The 17,658-nt window shown below is 36.4% G+C and overlaps 1 protein-coding gene across 7 annotated transcripts in view; it reads left to right on the forward strand.

The window, feature by feature from the left end:
* The window catches only part of COL12A1 (collagen type XII alpha 1 chain), a 115,304-nt gene that overhangs the window by 76,961 nt on the left and 20,685 nt on the right, over positions 1 to 17,658 (forward strand). For all 7 annotated transcript variants that reach the window (XM_027057392.2, XM_027057394.2, XM_027057396.2 and 4 more), the window contains 13 exons: positions 1,079 to 1,225; positions 2,001 to 2,117; positions 2,308 to 2,454; positions 2,997 to 3,071; positions 4,895 to 5,034; positions 6,366 to 6,489; positions 6,664 to 6,807; positions 8,510 to 8,674; positions 10,004 to 10,042; positions 10,139 to 10,277; positions 12,368 to 12,510; positions 12,787 to 12,896; positions 16,528 to 16,677. In XM_027057392.2, the coding sequence (XP_026913193.1) occupies positions 1,079 to 1,225; positions 2,001 to 2,117; positions 2,308 to 2,454; positions 2,997 to 3,071; positions 4,895 to 5,034; positions 6,366 to 6,489; positions 6,664 to 6,807; positions 8,510 to 8,674; positions 10,004 to 10,042; positions 10,139 to 10,277; positions 12,368 to 12,510; positions 12,787 to 12,896; positions 16,528 to 16,677 (1,640 nt within the window). The remainder of the gene's footprint in view (positions 1 to 1,078; positions 1,226 to 2,000; positions 2,118 to 2,307; positions 2,455 to 2,996; positions 3,072 to 4,894; positions 5,035 to 6,365; positions 6,490 to 6,663; positions 6,808 to 8,509; positions 8,675 to 10,003; positions 10,043 to 10,138; positions 10,278 to 12,367; positions 12,511 to 12,786; positions 12,897 to 16,527; positions 16,678 to 17,658) is intronic.

Here is a 17,658-nt window from a genome sequence, read left to right on the forward strand (position 1 = left end):
TTGCATGATTATAAAGTTTGGTCTGGTTCATAAAATGACACAAATGGAATCTGTGTTCAGATATTCTGTACGTTATTATGATTGTGAAATAATGCATATTTAATCAATATAAACTTCTGTGTTTTCCCGTTATGTCAAGGGCATATGCATTTTAGTTTATTCCTGACAGGCTTGCTTTCAACTTCCCATTAACATTTACACCTAAGTGGATATCACCTTGATTAAGTGATTTGCTATCTCTGTTTCTATGTTCTGCCTGTATGCTTAGCAAAATGGAAGAAAAGTGCTCTTTGTACCAAATTTGCGAGGGTATCGTTTACGCACCCAGAAAGGGTGTGAGCTATGAAAAACAAAGGAGAGAGGGCAAGAGAAAGGAAACGTGAGCTTCGAGAGAGAGAGCTTAAAGGAGGAGAAGGTGTTGCTAATTGAGGACCTTCAGGAACCAAACTCATGGAATAAGAACCAAAATAGAATTTCTTTTCTTTTTTTTAATGTTTATTTTTGAGAGAAAGAGAGTGAGCAGGGGAGGTGCAGAGAGAGAGGGGGACAGAAGATCCAAAGTGGACTCTGTGCTAACAGCAGAGACCCCTATATAGATGGGGCTCAAACTCACAAGCTGTGAGGTCGTGACCTGAGCAAAAGTCGGACGCTCGGCTGCCTGAGACAACCAGGCACACCCCAAGATAGAATTTCTTAAATCATCTCTATAACAAATTGGAAAAACGTTAACTGAGCACCTACTATGCACAAAGCACTATGCTGCCAAATTGGGGCTTAGAGAAGAGGCTTGAGGGGTCTAGGGTAGTTACTATCATTAAAGGAGCATTGATTACAAACCTACTACATACTAGGTACTGTGCTATGTATGCTTTGATTATAAGAGGGTGAAGAATTCAGTCTCTGCTTGTAGTTTTGTATTCACCATATAATGAAACATGTGCTACAGTGAGCAGGTGCAGAAGGGGCTGTGGAATTAATGGTGTTCCTACCATCGTTTGAGTATAAGTTATTTGATTTTAAGGAAAATTTGAGACTAGTGGTGGCATATTTCTATGTATTTTTGTGATTGTTCTTAAAGGTTCCAATGAGCCCATGGAAGTTTTTGTTGGAGAAATGACATCATACACGTTACACAATCTCAATCCCAGCACCACCTATGATGTGGATGTTTATGCTCAGTATGATTCTGGACTCAGTGTCCCCCTGACGGATCAAGGCACTACATGTGAGTGACATATCTTCTCATGGTTGTAAGAAAGAGTGTGGTGCAGATTGCCAGGTCAGCCTGTTCTAATTTCATTTCTTCTTAACATATGCATGTTTCCTTGGCATTAAGGAGGTGGCCCTTTGTTGTCTAGCCACACAAATATATAAGGAATATAATTGAGTATACAAAAATGTATGTGACATTTTTTTTTATTTCTTGTAAAATATGTTTTGAATTTTGAAAGATAAAAAGTATAGAAATTATGATTTTATCCATGAATTATCTGTAAAATTAGATTTGGAATGCCATGTAGTTTTTTTTTTGACATATGTGATGTTAAAACATATATTACTTAAATGATTGATTCAACTGAAAATTTTCACAGAAATGCCATGATTAATGACTTGGCCCAAAGATAGATTTTGTGGTCACCAAGTAGTTAATAACTATTCAAGGACTTAGAAGATAGCCTTTTAGAAAAATTTCTTATTATTATTTTACATGAGATGTCTTGGTTCTTTGTAGTGTCCAGAGGGACTATGTAGAATTTCTTTCCCTTGAGAACTAGTGATAGAACAGGAGGTCTGTTTTAGCTGTACCACATTTTCCTGTATGTTTCTTGTATGTTTCTTACAAGGAAACATACTAAGAACATAGGCATTTGTTTTTCAGCTACAGTGGAAGTTTTAAAATTGTGTTTTGATTAAAAGTATGCATTTTTGTCTTTATTTGTGAAGTAAATCTGTTTTTCCTTTCTTTCTTTCTTTCTTTCTTTTTTTTTTTTTTCTCGTAGTGTATTTAAATGTGACAGATCTGAAAACTTATCAGGTCGGGTGGGATACGTTCTGTGTTAGATGGTCACCTCACCGGGCAGCCACCTCCTACAGGCTAAAACTAAGCCCTGCAGATGGTATGTGTGTAACAACAACAAACAAACAAACAAACAAAAAAATTAAAAAAAAAAAAAGGACTGGGCACAGAGTAGCAACATTTTAAACTTCAGTAATGGAGATGCTATTTTGTCTACAAAATTATATATAAAAATGTCTTTACATATATTTGATGGTGACACTGGCATTTTCCTTTGTTGTCCTAATCAGGAACCAGAGGACAAGAAATTACAGTGCGTGGATCGGAAACCAGTCACTGCTTCACTGGTCTTTCACCAGAAACTGATTATGGTGTCACTGTTTTTGTGCAGACACCAAATCTTGAGGGACCTGGAGTCTCTGTCAAAGAACATACCAGTAAGTTTTTGAGTAATCTGAAAGTCTCTGTAAGGTGTCAGAATAGAGTGTTCTACGTGTGGGAGACTTTAGTGGCTGCGGTGTAGACACTTCTCCCTTTGGGCAATAGTAATGATTGGAATGATGGCAGATTCATGAAGAAGGAACCTGTGGCTGGTTCAGGACTTTTATCTACAGCAAATCCATGTTGGCCCTGTTACAAGAGTTGGTGTTATTTTAAGGGAAGGGCTACAGGAGGGAGATACGGCTTTTGCTGGCAGTGAGAAGGTGAATATGCACTTGTATTAGTGACCTTTACTCATTTGACCCTATTTGAAGGCCTTTCATCCACCCTTTGAATTGTCGTTTTGCTTTCTGCAGCTGTTGTCAATGTTTGAATGACTACCAATGATATCAAATTTGGATACAATAGAATTTCCAGTATATCAGTGCCAATGAGACTTGATCTGTTATCTAGGACTTAAATTGCTCTTAACATGCGCTTCCTGTGATACGAAATTTGCACAGGTTATATTCTTCTAATTATTATTTTTTAATTCCAGCTGTGAAGCCAACAGAAGCCCCTACGGAGCCTCCCACACCTCCTCCCCCTCCCACAATTCCACCAGCCCGGGAAGGTAAGTACAGCATGTTAGGCAGTACATTCAGCTGATAGGGATTTATAGCCTTCTTATTTATGTAGCCTAGACGCTACTTCCGACTGATATAGGCTGTTTCTGATTTATCATCTTTGCTGAAGAGTTTTTAGATTAAAAAAATAAAAAGATTACCAGTAATTGTTCTTCTCCCGCTCAGGCGGGAGTGTGAATGAACTCAGTCATAAGCTATAGCTCTTCAGTTGGAACTCTCTTTCCTCAATTTTGCAGATTAATGTCTAGTGATACTTTGCATTGTCCATAGTCCCATGGTGGGCATTTCTTTTTCCTGGATGCTGACATCAATAGGCATTGTGAACCTTTTTGGCTGTATCTTCAACTTACACCTGGGGCCTTCGGCTTTGGAATTCCTGGCTTCTGCCCTGGATTGCACAAAGTTAAAAAACATTCAATGCAGTTTTGAGACATAATTGTCACTTGCAGGGAACTGGCAAAAAGACATAGTGAGCTAACAGAACTGGTGTCTCAGTACTTTGGGGCACTTCTCAGTGTTTCATCAGATCAAGTTGAAGCTAATTAACTACTGCTTTAGTCTTTCCCCACGTTTCTGTTTCTGGCACTTAACTGAAAGAATTTCAGATTTTGTAAGTATTTTTCTTTTGTCTTAGAGGGCTCTAGAATGCTACAACTTTATTAAACCTACTAAATAAATAAAATAAAAAAATTAAAAATGTATTCTTATATGATAAAATAATACTATATAGGGTAGATTGTATTATAGGGTAAAATAATAATGGGTTTCTTTAGACTGTTGAAAGAAATTCAGTATAAAACCTTGTCCTAAAATATATTAAATTTTTCTTAATAGACTTTTTTTTTTTTTTTTTTTTTTTTTGAGAGAGAGTATGAGCAGGGAAGGGGTAGAAGGAGAGGGAGAGAGAATCCCAATCTGGCCCCAACACAGGGCCAGATCCTATGACTGTGAGATCATCACCTGAGCCGAAATCAAGAGTTGGAGGCTCGATGGACTGAGCCACTCAGGTGCCCTAGACTTTACTTTTTAAAGCAGTCTTAGCAAAATTGAGCTGAAAGTACATAGAGTTCCCACATACAACCTGCCCCTCTCACACATAGCCTCCCTCAGTATCAACACTGAACACCAGAGTGGTGCATTTGTTACCATCGGTCTACACTGACACATAATTTTCATCCATAGTCCACAGTTTATGTGAGGTTCATTCTTGGTGCTGTATGTTCTACATGTTTTTATATACTAAAATTTTAATTTTTTTAACCCTCCAGGTCTGAAAATTCAAATCAAAGATAATTTATTCCTTCCTTTCCCTTACTCTGTATGATTCTAGTGGCCTAATTTAAAATGAAAAGACACCTAATTTGCACCAAATCTTTGACAATTATGTACAAAACCTCCAGACCCACTGATGGGTATTCTTAAATTCTAGACATTGTTGCTTTTCATTTTATTTCCTCCTCATCTATTGTTTGAAACCACTTGAGAAGTTCCACAAGGAAAGAGCATATATTTGCATAATGGATCTAAGCAGGTGGAGTAATTCCAGACCAGAAATTAAGGGACAATTAGACTAGTGCTTCTCAAACTTTATTGTGCATGTGAATCGTCAGGGTACCTTGTCATTGCTAATCTGATTCAGGAGGTCTTGGGTAGGGCCCAGATTCTGCATTTCTAAGAAGCTCCCAGGAATTGCTGCTGCTGCTGAAGACTACTTTGGGTAGGGGGTGTTGGGCTACACTTCTCAGCTTTGTAACTTCATTTGAGTAAAAGAATTCATGAGAATTGGGGTTTCTCTGTTTTTTCCCCCCAGTATGCAAAGGGGCCAAGGCAGATATTGTATTCTTGACTGATGCCTCCTGGAGTATCGGGGATGACAATTTTAACAAAGTTGTAAAATTCATCTTCAATACTGTGGGAGCCTTTGATGAAATCAGTCCTGCTGGAATTCAGGTGGGTGCTGTTTCATAGTGGCTATTCATTTGTAAGGTCTTGTTATTTCCTTTGAATTTCTCTTTTTAAGTAGAAAGGCTTTTCTGTATAAACTATGTTTTGACTTTTGTTATTTACTATTTTTCTTTACACATGTATTTTTGGGAAGGAGTTGGATATAAATGACAAATAGAAAAATAAATCCTTCCGTAGATATTCTCTTGGCTAGATGATACTGCTTTTGGAGAATTTAGGGCATTCTGACTCTGACTTCCTGCTTAAGACTTCTGACAATGATACATTTCCATAAAAGGTCATTTAATGTTCTGGAAATTAAATGCATTGTGATTGTCAATCCCTATTAAGATAGAGGACACAGTGATGAGCAGTGACTGGCGTGGGTGTGTGGCGTTTCATACTTCATCACTGTGGCATCTTTGATTATAAAAATAAGAGATTTTGACATAAGCCACACGTAAGTTCATAAACAAATCATGTATTCTTTTATGGAATATACTAAATTTAAAATCCCCAAATAATCCTGTGAACATTTTTCCAACCCAAGAAGAGTAAAAAATTCAAGCTAGTTATAGTCTTAAATTAATGTTTTAGCAATTAAGCCATTTTTTTCATCCATTCAGACACTGAGATTTCTAATAAAAAGCAAAAAATAACTACTGTGTGTGTCATCTACTTTATATACGTGATTATCAGTCCTTAACATGACTCTGGAAAGTAAGGATAGTTATCTCCATTTTACTGATATGGAAATGAAAGCCCAGAGAGGTGCAGAACTTCCCCTATGTCACACAGCTACTAAGAGGCAGAGCTAGGATTTGAGCCCATTGAATTCTGACTACAAAGCCTGTACTCTGTCTAGTAAATTACACTAAGTTTGTGGTGAGTGCTGATTATTAGCACACATACAACATTTTAATCTTACGATGAAGAATGAATGCAATTAGTGAGAAGAAGCAGTTGGCTAAGGACCAAATTGCTTAGCCAACATTTGAGTTCAAGATGGTGTGTTCTCATTTCTAATCCTGGGACCTCATTCTTCCCTAGCCTTGCCCATCTCTTCCTACATCCTAGAGAAAAGATGTGAATACTATATGAATACAGCATATTTACAATGTTAATATCAATTATTGGTGGTTTCATTGAAGGTTAGAAATTAGTAAATTTAATGAGACAATAGTAGTCAGTGTTATAGTGTTAGCTATAAAGAGCTTATAATAGTCTGTCAAATCTAGGATATTTATTTTCCCCATTCAACAGCAGGAGGAGCCACTGGAAAATTGAACTATAGAAAGAGGTGTCTTAACCTCACCACCAACTACATTCCCTTTCAGGTCTCATTTGTGCAGTACAGTGACGAGGTCAAGTCTGAGTTCAAGTTGAACACGTACAATGACAAGGCCCAAGCCCTTGGGGCCCTCCAGAATATTAGGTACAGAGGAGGAAACACAAGAACAGGTACAGTTAATCAACTGTGAACGTAGACCTTCACTCTCCAAAGCATTTGGAGTGGTAAAACTGAGTGTACTACCACATTCTGATATTCATATTCTTCTCAGTTGAGTGTGTCTATTGGCATTTGGATAGTTTTCACTGAGGTGACAGTACAATGTTCCCTGCAACACTCCATAGGCAAAGCTCTCACGTTTATCAAGGAGAAGGTCTTGACCTGGGAGAGCGGCATGAGGAAGAATGTCCCCAAGGTGCTGGTTGTGGTCACAGATGGTCGGTCACAGGATGAGGTCAAGAAGGCAGCTCTGGTCATCCAGCAGTCGGGTAAGCACAGGCATGAATTTGATGTCTAGTGAGCGCACTCATTATCTTAACAGTTTTACATGTTCAGGAATGATTGCGAAAGATGAAACTGCTGATTTTACTTTATTTTTCCTGTTTTACTCTGGAGTCCATACCCTTGAAATGTTAGTTTATATTTAATTTGTGGATGGTTTAGCAAGTGCTGAGAAATGACATGGTGTGTATATATATATATGTGTGTAAGATGTGACTTGGGGTATGTAAAAGAGCAAACCTAATTTCCCCATCATGGCTAGAAGGCTACAGAATGCAGTAATGGGATGGTCCCAGAGCAGACTTCCTACCATAGCAGAAGTGAATTTTGATGCTGGTTCCCTGTGCCAGGAGAAACATAGGGAAGCCTTTAGCTTTAGCACATCCTTGCAGATACAGTCCCAATGCAGATTGCTGAAAGGAGGAGGAGGAAGATATCTTTGAAGTGGACCTTGACAATCAAATATCCTGAGAGCCTCCTGGCAACACGGATTTGGATTCATTATTTAGGATTACTAGAGATGAAATTAGGTCTCACCAGCACTTGCGTTAACGCCCTCCACACCCCCAAATCCCAACTCCCAGGTAGAGTCCAAGGTTAACATATTTTAGAGAGAATTCTATTTTGTGCATGATTGACTGTAGTAAATTTAGAAAGTACTTTGTTATATGGAATTTTTCATCGGCACATACATAATTCTTTGGCTAAAAGCATGAGTCATGATTAGTGCTAAGTCATACTGTCTTCTTTCAATACAGATTGTTCTTTGTACTGACTTTTCTTTTTAAATAAGTTATTGCCTTTATTTTTTTAAGTTTATTTATTTGAGAGAGAGCAAGCGAGCGTGGGGGAGGAGCAGAGAGAGAGGGAGAGACAGAATCCCAAGCAGGTTCCACACTGTCAGTGCAGAGCCTGACATGGGACTCAAACCCACAACTGCGAGATTATGACCTGAGCCTAAATAAAGAGTCGAATGCTTAACTGACTGAGCCACCCACTCATTGCATGAGTGCAATGTCATGCACTTAGAACAGATATCTATATATTTTGGGCTTTTGGTTGATTTAAGTTTGGGGTGATGCATGCTTGCTCAAGTTACCTTATTTATATCTCATTAGAGAACTAATTTCTTATATAGTCTACTTTTTTCTACTTTCAGACTAAGCTTTTGGAGTGAAGTCTTTGTTTATTTGTGTTAGCCTAAATAAATGAAAGTTTATTTCCACTGGGAATTATAGATTCCATTTCAAGAGTGGCCAAAGTGCTGCCTTTGAGCCTGAGTTGTTGAGAAAATCAGTTTCAAGAACTCAAAGTTTAAAATGAACCCATTCTTGGTTCCTGAATTACGTAAGCTTAAAGTGTTAATGGTGCCTAAGGGAGCTGTCGAATGGATGGGTCTGTTAGGACTATGGATCTCTGGAAGGAAATGTGCACCACATCAAGTCTTTCTGCTGTTAAGATGTGCGCCTTTTGTTAGGATTTTATTTTAGGAAACCCAAATAATTGAGTTTTCTAAGCCAGAAAACAGGAAGACCTGGAAAAGTCCAAGAGAGTTTATGTCCATTAAAAGGACTTACTGCATATACTGAGAAAAATGCAGTGTCATTTCTGAAAAGGTTTTATTTTGAACTGCTGAATAAAGTATGGAAAAGGGGACATGTAATTCACTCTATAAACACTGCTCTGCAGGGTTCAGTGTCTTTGTAGTCGGTGTGGCTGACGTTGACTACAATGAGCTCGCTAACATTGCCAGCAAACCGAGTGAACGGCACGTGTTCATTGTGGATGACTTTGAATCTTTTGAGAAGATTGAGGACAACCTTATCACGTTTGTCTGTGAGACTGCCACTTCAAGTAAGTCATGGTCCAGATGGATCCACAATCTCACCTGTTTTGGAAGAAAACGACTTAGTAGACAATGGCCTGTCCTGTATGGGATCAGGTCCGTGAGTAAATAGATTCGGGGAAATCACTTGGGAACCTGATGAATCATTGTTCCTATTGAGATCATGCTAAATGTGTGTTTGTCAGAGGTCCGCTTTTAGCCTTGAGGATGTAATATTCCTTGTATGGAAATGAAGTGTTTTAACATATCCTTTTCCCACCGTCCCAATGCTGTGACGTTTGAGTAAATTAATCTTCAGCTTAGAAATGCATTTATAGAAACATTTCTGTGAGATGAAGGTTTTTCCCTATTAGTAATCAATTGGTATTTGTTCTGTCAACATCCGTGCTTCAAGGGAGCAAGGAAAACACTGACTTTTGCGTGTGCACTCCATAGAAATTCACTTGGTCCTCTTTTGGTTTTTTGGGTGTAGATTTTTCTTGTTTTTGCCAAGACTTCAATGAACTTGGAGCTTTTCAAATACAGCGAAGGACCAAAGATCAATTATTTAAGTCAATTTATCCTCTTTCCCACCTGTAAGCACCGATTCTTGGGGTGTTATGGAGACACTTATGTGGCTAGTATTAGACCCCTGGTCCTAGGGAGGGCTACGCTTCACAGGTGTTATATCTTGCCTTCTCACACATTACTAAAAACTCAGAGATGTGCTTAGAGGTGGCAGCAGTGAACAATAATCTGGGGTTTACTCTCAGAACTCATGCCAAAGCTCAGAATGGAATTGCGCAGGGGAGGGAGGTAGTGGGTCTGGAGGTACCATTGCCTCCCTTGCAGTTCTGGGGTCCTGAAAGCCACCCTCTAGGATCCCTGGGTCTGGGGGCCCAGGGTGAAAACTGTCACACGCTTGTCACCGCTGTGTGACGTCCAATAGCTGACATGGGCTTGGGGGGTTGGAGGGGTTGGCAGACAGCTGAATAGGGGCAAACTTCTGCCTTTGCTTAAATCTAAAATCCACGGGGAGAAGAGTTCTTTAATCTATTGAAAAACGTCTGAAAATTTCCCCCTTCAATTCTGTTTTTGCTATTTGTAAGAATACTGTAAAATTCCCACTGGGACTGGAGGATTTTCAGAAAACATTGATTATACCAGTTAGCACTATAATTTCTCCTACACAAAGGAAGTCTACAAGAAATCACTTATAAAGGGTTAGATGGATGTTATTTTTGTAAATGAACGTACACTCCCATGACTTGGTATATGTACATAGCTGCTTCGTGTGCGTGTGTAATGTTTGTGTATCATGTGGCTGAATCGAACTCAGAGAACATTGTATGTTGCAGGTTGTCCTCTCATTTATTTGGACGGCTACACCTCACCCGGTAAGCATTTATACCCTTGGACTAACTTATTTCCAGATTTAAGCAACAAAATAATTAAAAGGACCTAATTTTGATCTTTTCTTTTCTGGTGTAAAGGTTTTAAGATGCTTGAAGCATACAACCTGACAGAAAAGAATTTTGCTTCCGTACCAGGAGTCTCTTTGGAGTCTGGGTCTTTCCCCAGCTACTCAGCATACAAACTTCAGAAGAATGCGTTTGTGAATCAGCCTACAGCGTAAGTGTGACGAGGAGTTTCTTTCTCTTATCATGGGCCTGACACTTTTTTGCAGCTCTTAGAATTTTTGCTGACTTCTTAAAATCTAGAAACTTTAGAATTGTCAGAAGTCTCCTCATGGATGACTTAGCTTAGTTTCCTTAAATACAGTCGGTTTAAGTGTCTTCCCCATCGGGTCACACAGGAGACTAACACTCCAGCCTTACTATTCTCAGACCCAAGAATCTCATCCTGGTTCTGAAATATTATGGATAATGGACCTTTTAGGATTTAAGGCTAGGATTGTAGATTTAAGGCTTCTTCTAAGGGAGGCTGTTTAAGCAGGAAGGCAACTAATTATTTTGAACATTTCTTCCTGTGGTGCAGAGGGACTGAATGGAATAAATGCCAAATGAGAGCCGGCATTCTTTTTAATGTTTCAGATCTGCAGAAGATGAAGTATTGTGGCACTTTTGCTTGTCCAAGATCAGACAGGCAGCGGTTAGTTTTTATTGGCCAATGCTCTGGCAATCTGTTGGGTAGCGCTAGCTGTTGTTATTTTACTTCATGAAAGTTGGCACCTGGGAATCATAACTAAAATATGTATTTTTTATTCATTAGAATTAAAACACTTTAATATGTGTTTGGCAGCTTATGGGAAGAAAAGAACAAGAAGAAATAAAGCCTTTAGAAACTTAGGACAGGGTCAGAAAATGATGTCTGAAATTTGAAATGCTCTGGGAAAGCTGATGGAAAGTTCAGAATAAAACCAAAGCTAATTTATTTTAAGAAAGCACAGATCATATTGTTGTAGTTTGACCACAGTGTAAGTTCCTAACTCTTTTATGGTTAACCATGATGGTTCACAGTTTTAGGTTTGTCAGTGAATCTTAATACCCGGTGTTTAACTTCAGTCACCACAAGGTATGATTCCTACATTTAATTTGTGACAGCCTACTGTGTTCTCAAGAGTCAGAACTGTGACTGAAAGACAGAAGCATGAATGCAATTACACTTTTTTCATAAGCACTCATTAACTAATGGAGAAACATGCACCGGGTGAGAGATGAATTAATATGGAGAAGATATTATTTTTAACATGGAATATTATGGAGATAGCAGGTTTTTGCACATATGAAAGGCATCATGTCAGCATGCTGAGAACATACGTTTTAAGAAGCAGGGCAGCATTGTGTTCCAGAAGTACCAGTGGTGTGGTACTAGGACATGAAACCTTCAGAGACATTCTGTGCCCTCCGTCAAAATTTGTGGAGGAACAGCTTCTTTTCTGTCCAAGAGTTGATAATTAAAGCCTTTTCGCTACCTTCAGGAAGAAAGCATTATTAAATGGTCTCACACAGAAAACCATCAATCCTGCTTCAGAGATTCCCCCGGAACAATGACTGACTCAACTCTGGAAGAGCACATGGGACCACATTTTTTGTCTAATGGCTTTAGAGCCAAGAAGCATTTCCTTTTAATTGAATCACATCCTTTATCTTCACTAAACGTTTGCACATGTACATGGGCTTAACGTTTATTACTGGTTTTATTTTTGGGAACATGTGAGCTTCTGGAGATTATGTGATTTATTTGATTTCAAGGGAGGAATTTGGAAGTGTAAAAACTATTAGAGATAGGCAAGGAGAAATTAAAACCTTAAGCTGTATTACTCATGATCTCATTCCCCTGACATTGGAAATTAAGCATATTTAGTAAGATTCATTTTCTTAAAATTACATCCATAGATACAGTGTCTATCACTCTAAAATCATTATGTAATTTTATAATCATATTTGTGTCTAGAAACAATCAACAGTAGGATATTAACAGTTACTAACGGTAGGATAAAAGACCATTGGGCAATTTCCCAGACTTTTGCAAATTTAGCCAATTGTAAATAATCTATTCACTACTTACATAATAGATCTTTAGTGTTTGCTCTTTTGATGTGTTTCCTAAATTTTTCCTTTTCTAATATGTCGCCAGATTGTTATGACTAGCTTCTAATACTGCTGGTAATGAGTTTATTGTACAAAGATTTAAAATATTCTCTATTTCTGGTGAGAAATCTTTGTTAATTAACTAATCAGTTATGTTTTATCCAACAGAGATCTACACCCAAATGGACTTCCTTCTTCATATACAATTATATTATTGTTCAGACTTCTCCCAGAAACTCCCAGTGACCCTTTTGCAATTTGGCAAATCACAGATAGAGACTATAAACCACAAGTTGGAGTAATTGCAGATCGTAAGGATTTTTATCTTATTTTAAGGCACATGCATACTACTTTTGATTATGAATCCTCTTTCCTTTTCTTTAAAAACCTACTGAATATATATAATTACTTGATACATGATTTTATGTTTAAAAATACAACGTATTGGTAAATATTCTAATTTTATTTCATCTCAACTGAAATTATTGAATATTTCAGAAATCTCTCCAACAAGAATCATTAGTTAATATTTTCCACATAAAGTATACCATGCATGTGATTTAATAACAATTATGTGTTGGTTACAGCTTCTAGCAAGACATTATCGTTCTTTAACAAGGATACAAGAGGTGAAGTGCAAACTGTTACATTTGACACGGATGAAGTGAAGACATTATTTTATGGCAGTTTTCACAAGGTAAAAACATAAAATATCTGATTATTTATAGAAAAAGGATATGATTTAAAAATTCAAACTAATTTATTATTTATTAAAAGGTCATGTTAAATTGGTAGAAACATAGCTATGTCTTTTAAAACCAAAATCTTCTTTTAAAGAATTTGATTAATTTGAGAATATTTAAAATAAAACAGTAAGGGGCGCCTGGGTGGCTCAGTCAGTTAAGCGCCCAACTTTGGCTCAGGTCATGATCTCATCGGGCTCTGTGCTGACAGCTCAGAGCCTGGAGACTGCTTCAGATGCTGTGTTTCCCTCTCTGCCCCTCCCCTGCTCACACTCTCTGTCTCTCAAAAATGAATAAATATTTAAAAAATTTTAAATAAAATAGTAATTCTACTAACAAGGAGATAATTATTACTAACATGCTGATATGTTTTCAATGCTAATATCTTCAAAATTTGAATCATGTAGTAGGTATAGTTTTGTATGCCTATTTTTTCTACCTACCATTTTATTGTGAACCTTTATGTCATTTCATTTCAAAAGCTTAATTTTTGTGGATAGTATTTTAGTTGATAAAAATAATTCTTTCATAGAGCACAGTAAGCTGCTTCTGCTTGTTTACCAAAGAGTTACAAGCATGCTAGTCCGAAAGTTATGATTATTTGCTGAAGTAATTAAAATATTTATGAGAAATATTTATCTTACATGAACACATTATGAATTCTCTAAAAAATATTATTAAAAGTTCTAAGATGCATTCTTAGGGGATTGTCTATTCTTGTTGATCTTCATTAAAATTTTTTGTATGTCAACATTAGAGGATAATACGCAAGTTCTATCACATTTCTAAAGGACGATTAATTGACAAATAAGTACTACAGTTGGGAGCATTAGAAATGAAAAGAGCCATCTAGGTTAGAGTGGGCTTTTTAATGGTATTCCGTCATTCATTGGATTGAGTTAACAGGAGGAATAGCACTTGTGCAACAGTAAGGCACTTGGAAAATTAGTCCCTGTGCATAGGAGACAAATATTTCCAGTTCAGTCTGATTCTCAAGTAAAAATTGAACTTTCCTGTACTTGAGTAGTTTAGCTAGATTTTTTGAAAATTCTCTTCCTGAGAGTCTTGGTTTCTTTCCAGAATGTTTTTTCTTATTGATGAATCATTCTTGCAAAGGATAGCAAGGGACTCTCCTCATGAAGCTCAAAGTCACTTCAATGTACACATTGGTGAGAAGCAAAACAACAATGAAGGAAAAACAAAGATCTCTGAGTATAATGGCATATCTACTGCCATGATGAAGTACAGTAAAATAAATGCCTCACTGGGAAAGAAAATTCTAGCTTGACAAATATTATTAGCTTCAACTGCTCCTTATCTGATAATAGATGTTGAATTTGGCCAAGTTCTTATGAACTTTTTTGGCTCATTAATACACCTATTAAACTCACATTTCAGTAGTTGCTAAAAAGAACTATTTTATTTTTCCTTCCATACCACTGAAGATATTAGAAATTTATGAACCAACTGATAACCACTTAAACACTATTATGTTTAAATTTCCAACCCTCATCAAATACTTCATTCTACTTAAAAAAAAAAGCAGTATTTTGTGCAGAGGTCTATAATGACAGTCATTAATTGCAAATCAAGATAATTTTTTTTGACATTTCTTTCTTTGCTTGCTTTTATGGAGAGGCATTTGTGTTCTTAGGTTTTATGTAATGCCTCTTCTTTTTCCTTCTGACAAGCTCTCTTGTCTCCTCAAATCTCTACCTTTTTTTCTCATCAGACTTTTCTTTTTTTAGTTTCTCCTCTATGTTTTCACTATACTCTTTTTCCTCCTCTACTCCTCCACCCCATTCTTTTAACCTATTCTCATTTATCTCATCAATTCAAGTACTAAGTTCAGTCACTATTGTCTGTTTACATTCTTTACTCATTCAAAGATTCAAACACTTTTCTCTCATTTTCCATTTAATTTGGGAATTGAAGTTCTTCAGTCTTTAGGATGTGAATGAGTGGTACTCTGATAGTAGGAAATTAATGAAAATGACATGCAGGGGACTCTTGGGAGAAAAGGAGCATAGGGTAAAAGAGCTTAAGTAAGGAATGGCAGACAGCTATTGCTTTTTAAGGATTCTCTTGACACGTTTTGTGTCTCTGTTCCAAGTGAGAAGTTTGTCATAAGAAAAACAGTGGAATAGATGAAAAATAAAAGATTTAGGGACCAGTAGAACTTGGGAAGGGAGATGAGTTGATAAGAGTGTTCCTATTTCTTCCTACTTTACTGTGACCAAAAAGGATTCACAGCTGGGAAATAGTCCCTAAATACTTGGGACAGTGGTCTACAGATGAAGAACCCACTCTGAAATGTTATTATGCCTGTATTTAAAATGTGATGAAAAGCATTGAAGAGATTGTAGAAAAATATGTTTTTATTATGAGTTTCTTAATGGCTAGTATTGACTGGCAATTGGAATAATTTTGTTACAAATTAAAAGTTTTGATTTTGAAATAATTTTGGGGGTACTATGTTTTTTTCAAAATATTTTGTGAATTTTTGCCTCTGAGATTGTTCATATAAGAGCCAAAAATAAGTTTTAGTTCTTATTAGATAATAAATATCTTGGGAATGCTTATATGGTATTCTTCTTTAATTCAATATTAGATGATTGTTCTGGGGACATTTAAAGTTAATTTTTAGTAAGCTATGTATCACTTTTATATAAAAGCAATCAATATCCAGTTCACACTTAGAACTTAACAGATGCACTAAATTAATGTTTTGGTGGTGATTCTATGTGGGAAAAATATTCACTATTTAAAAACATTGCCAGAGATTGTCTTTATGCTTACTGACTCAACTTAAGGGAATTTCTTTTCCTTTTAACTTGGAGCCAACTTTTCAAAGTAATAATCGAGTGCTTACTTGAGTATTTGTGCTGTGATAAGTGGAAACTATGAGTATAACTATAAACTCAAAGATTACCTGCAGCCATTCTTTACACTGTTGAAATACAAATGTTTTATTAATTATCTGCACTAATAGATTTAAATTCTGAGTGTCCTGAATATCAGATAAGAAGTAAATCAACATAAGATTCTTTCCTTAAAAGGAAATTGAATCTTCTATCTATCAATTTCCAGAACCGAATCTCTGTAGAAGACGTGGCCTAATTCTTTCCTATGTTAAATGTCTATATGGTATGCAAATTCTTTTTGGCTGAGATTAGGGAATAACAAGTTAAAAATTGAGTTTAGCAAAATCAATGCAAGACATTTGAGGATCCTGTTTACTGAGTATAACAATACATTAATAATTTATTAACTTGTATTTGAATAGTTCTTTATAGTTAATGGGATCATCTCATCTACAACATTATCTCTGGTCATCTCAGAAAGAGTACATATGGGAAAATAGGCAATTATGCATGTATATGTGGATGAAGGCTCATTTAATTTGATGTTTTTAATAAATGACATTGACATTGTAATCTGACTGTTGGGATTTTAGTCCAAGACTTGATTTGGGATAACAATAATATAAAGAACATATTTGTCAACCTGTGATCTGAAATATGCAGAAATCACCCAAGTTTTTTGGGGTAGAAACTTTATAATGGAAACAAATGATCTTTTTAGGTTCATATTGTAGTGACCTCAAAAAGTGTTAAGATTTACATCGACTGCTATGAAATTATAGAAAAAGACATCAAGGAAGCTGGAAATATCACAACTGATGGTTATGAAATTCTTGGAAAACTTCTTAAAGGGGAGAGGAAATCAGCTACAGTAAGTCACACATTTTTATTTTTCTAGGTACTTTTCATTAAGATTGAAATAACATTTTAAAAATAATCAGTGGGTTGTTTTTGTTTTTGTTTTTGTTTCTCAGTGGGTTTTAAATTGTCAAATTCCTTGGTCAGATTGAAACATCGAAAAAGTTACATTGAGGAAATATACTGCTGACAGAACATAATAATGTGGTTTACTGCTAGAAACAAAATAAGATGTCAAGACACCAGAGAACATCATGTAGTCATCTTGAAACAGTACCAAATTGGAGAGTAGAACACAAATAGTTGCCAGGATAATCAGTGAAATCTAAAATAACTCATTTTTTGTTCTTCAAAGATAGCAATTGTTAATACAAATTTCTGCAATCAAGACATTAAGCATTTGTAGCTTGATAACACAGACACAAACAGTGACTGTCATAGAGCCTGTGCTCTCTCTGAGAAGAGTCATCATCTGTCTGTCTCAGAAGGAAGATAAGTGTAGGAGGGTGGCCAGCTGACTGCATTACTCACAATTTGCACTGGCTCAAGTTTGAGGCGGGAGCATGCCAACCATATTTATAATGCTGTCTATTAGTAAAAATTTAAATCTAGAGTTTTCACTGTATCAGGCTAATTAAGTTTATATTAAATGTCAATCAATAATAATATTGATCCATAAGCAAGGTTAGGGGCACCTGGGTGACTCAGTTGGTTAAGTGTCCAACTCTTGATTTTGGCTCGGGTCATGATCTCAGGGTCATGGGATCAAGCCCTGAGTCAGGCTCTGTGCTGAGCGTGGAACCTGCTTAAGATTCTCTCTCCCTCTCTCTGCCCCTCTCTGGTCTAAAAAAATAAATAAAAGAAAGGTTAACATTTTTGGCTTTTTAAAAAAATTTACTTATAAATATTAAATTTATTAATTTAGCTTTCTTCCACACACAGGATTTTGTTCTCTTAGATTCACAAGTGAAATTTTTATTCTGAAATGTAGAAA

The sequence above is a fragment of the Acinonyx jubatus genome, chromosome B2, assembly GCF_027475565.1.
Source record: "Acinonyx jubatus isolate Ajub_Pintada_27869175 chromosome B2, VMU_Ajub_asm_v1.0, whole genome shotgun sequence".
In the NCBI taxonomy this organism is placed as follows: Eukaryota; Metazoa; Chordata; class Mammalia; order Carnivora; family Felidae; genus Acinonyx; species Acinonyx jubatus.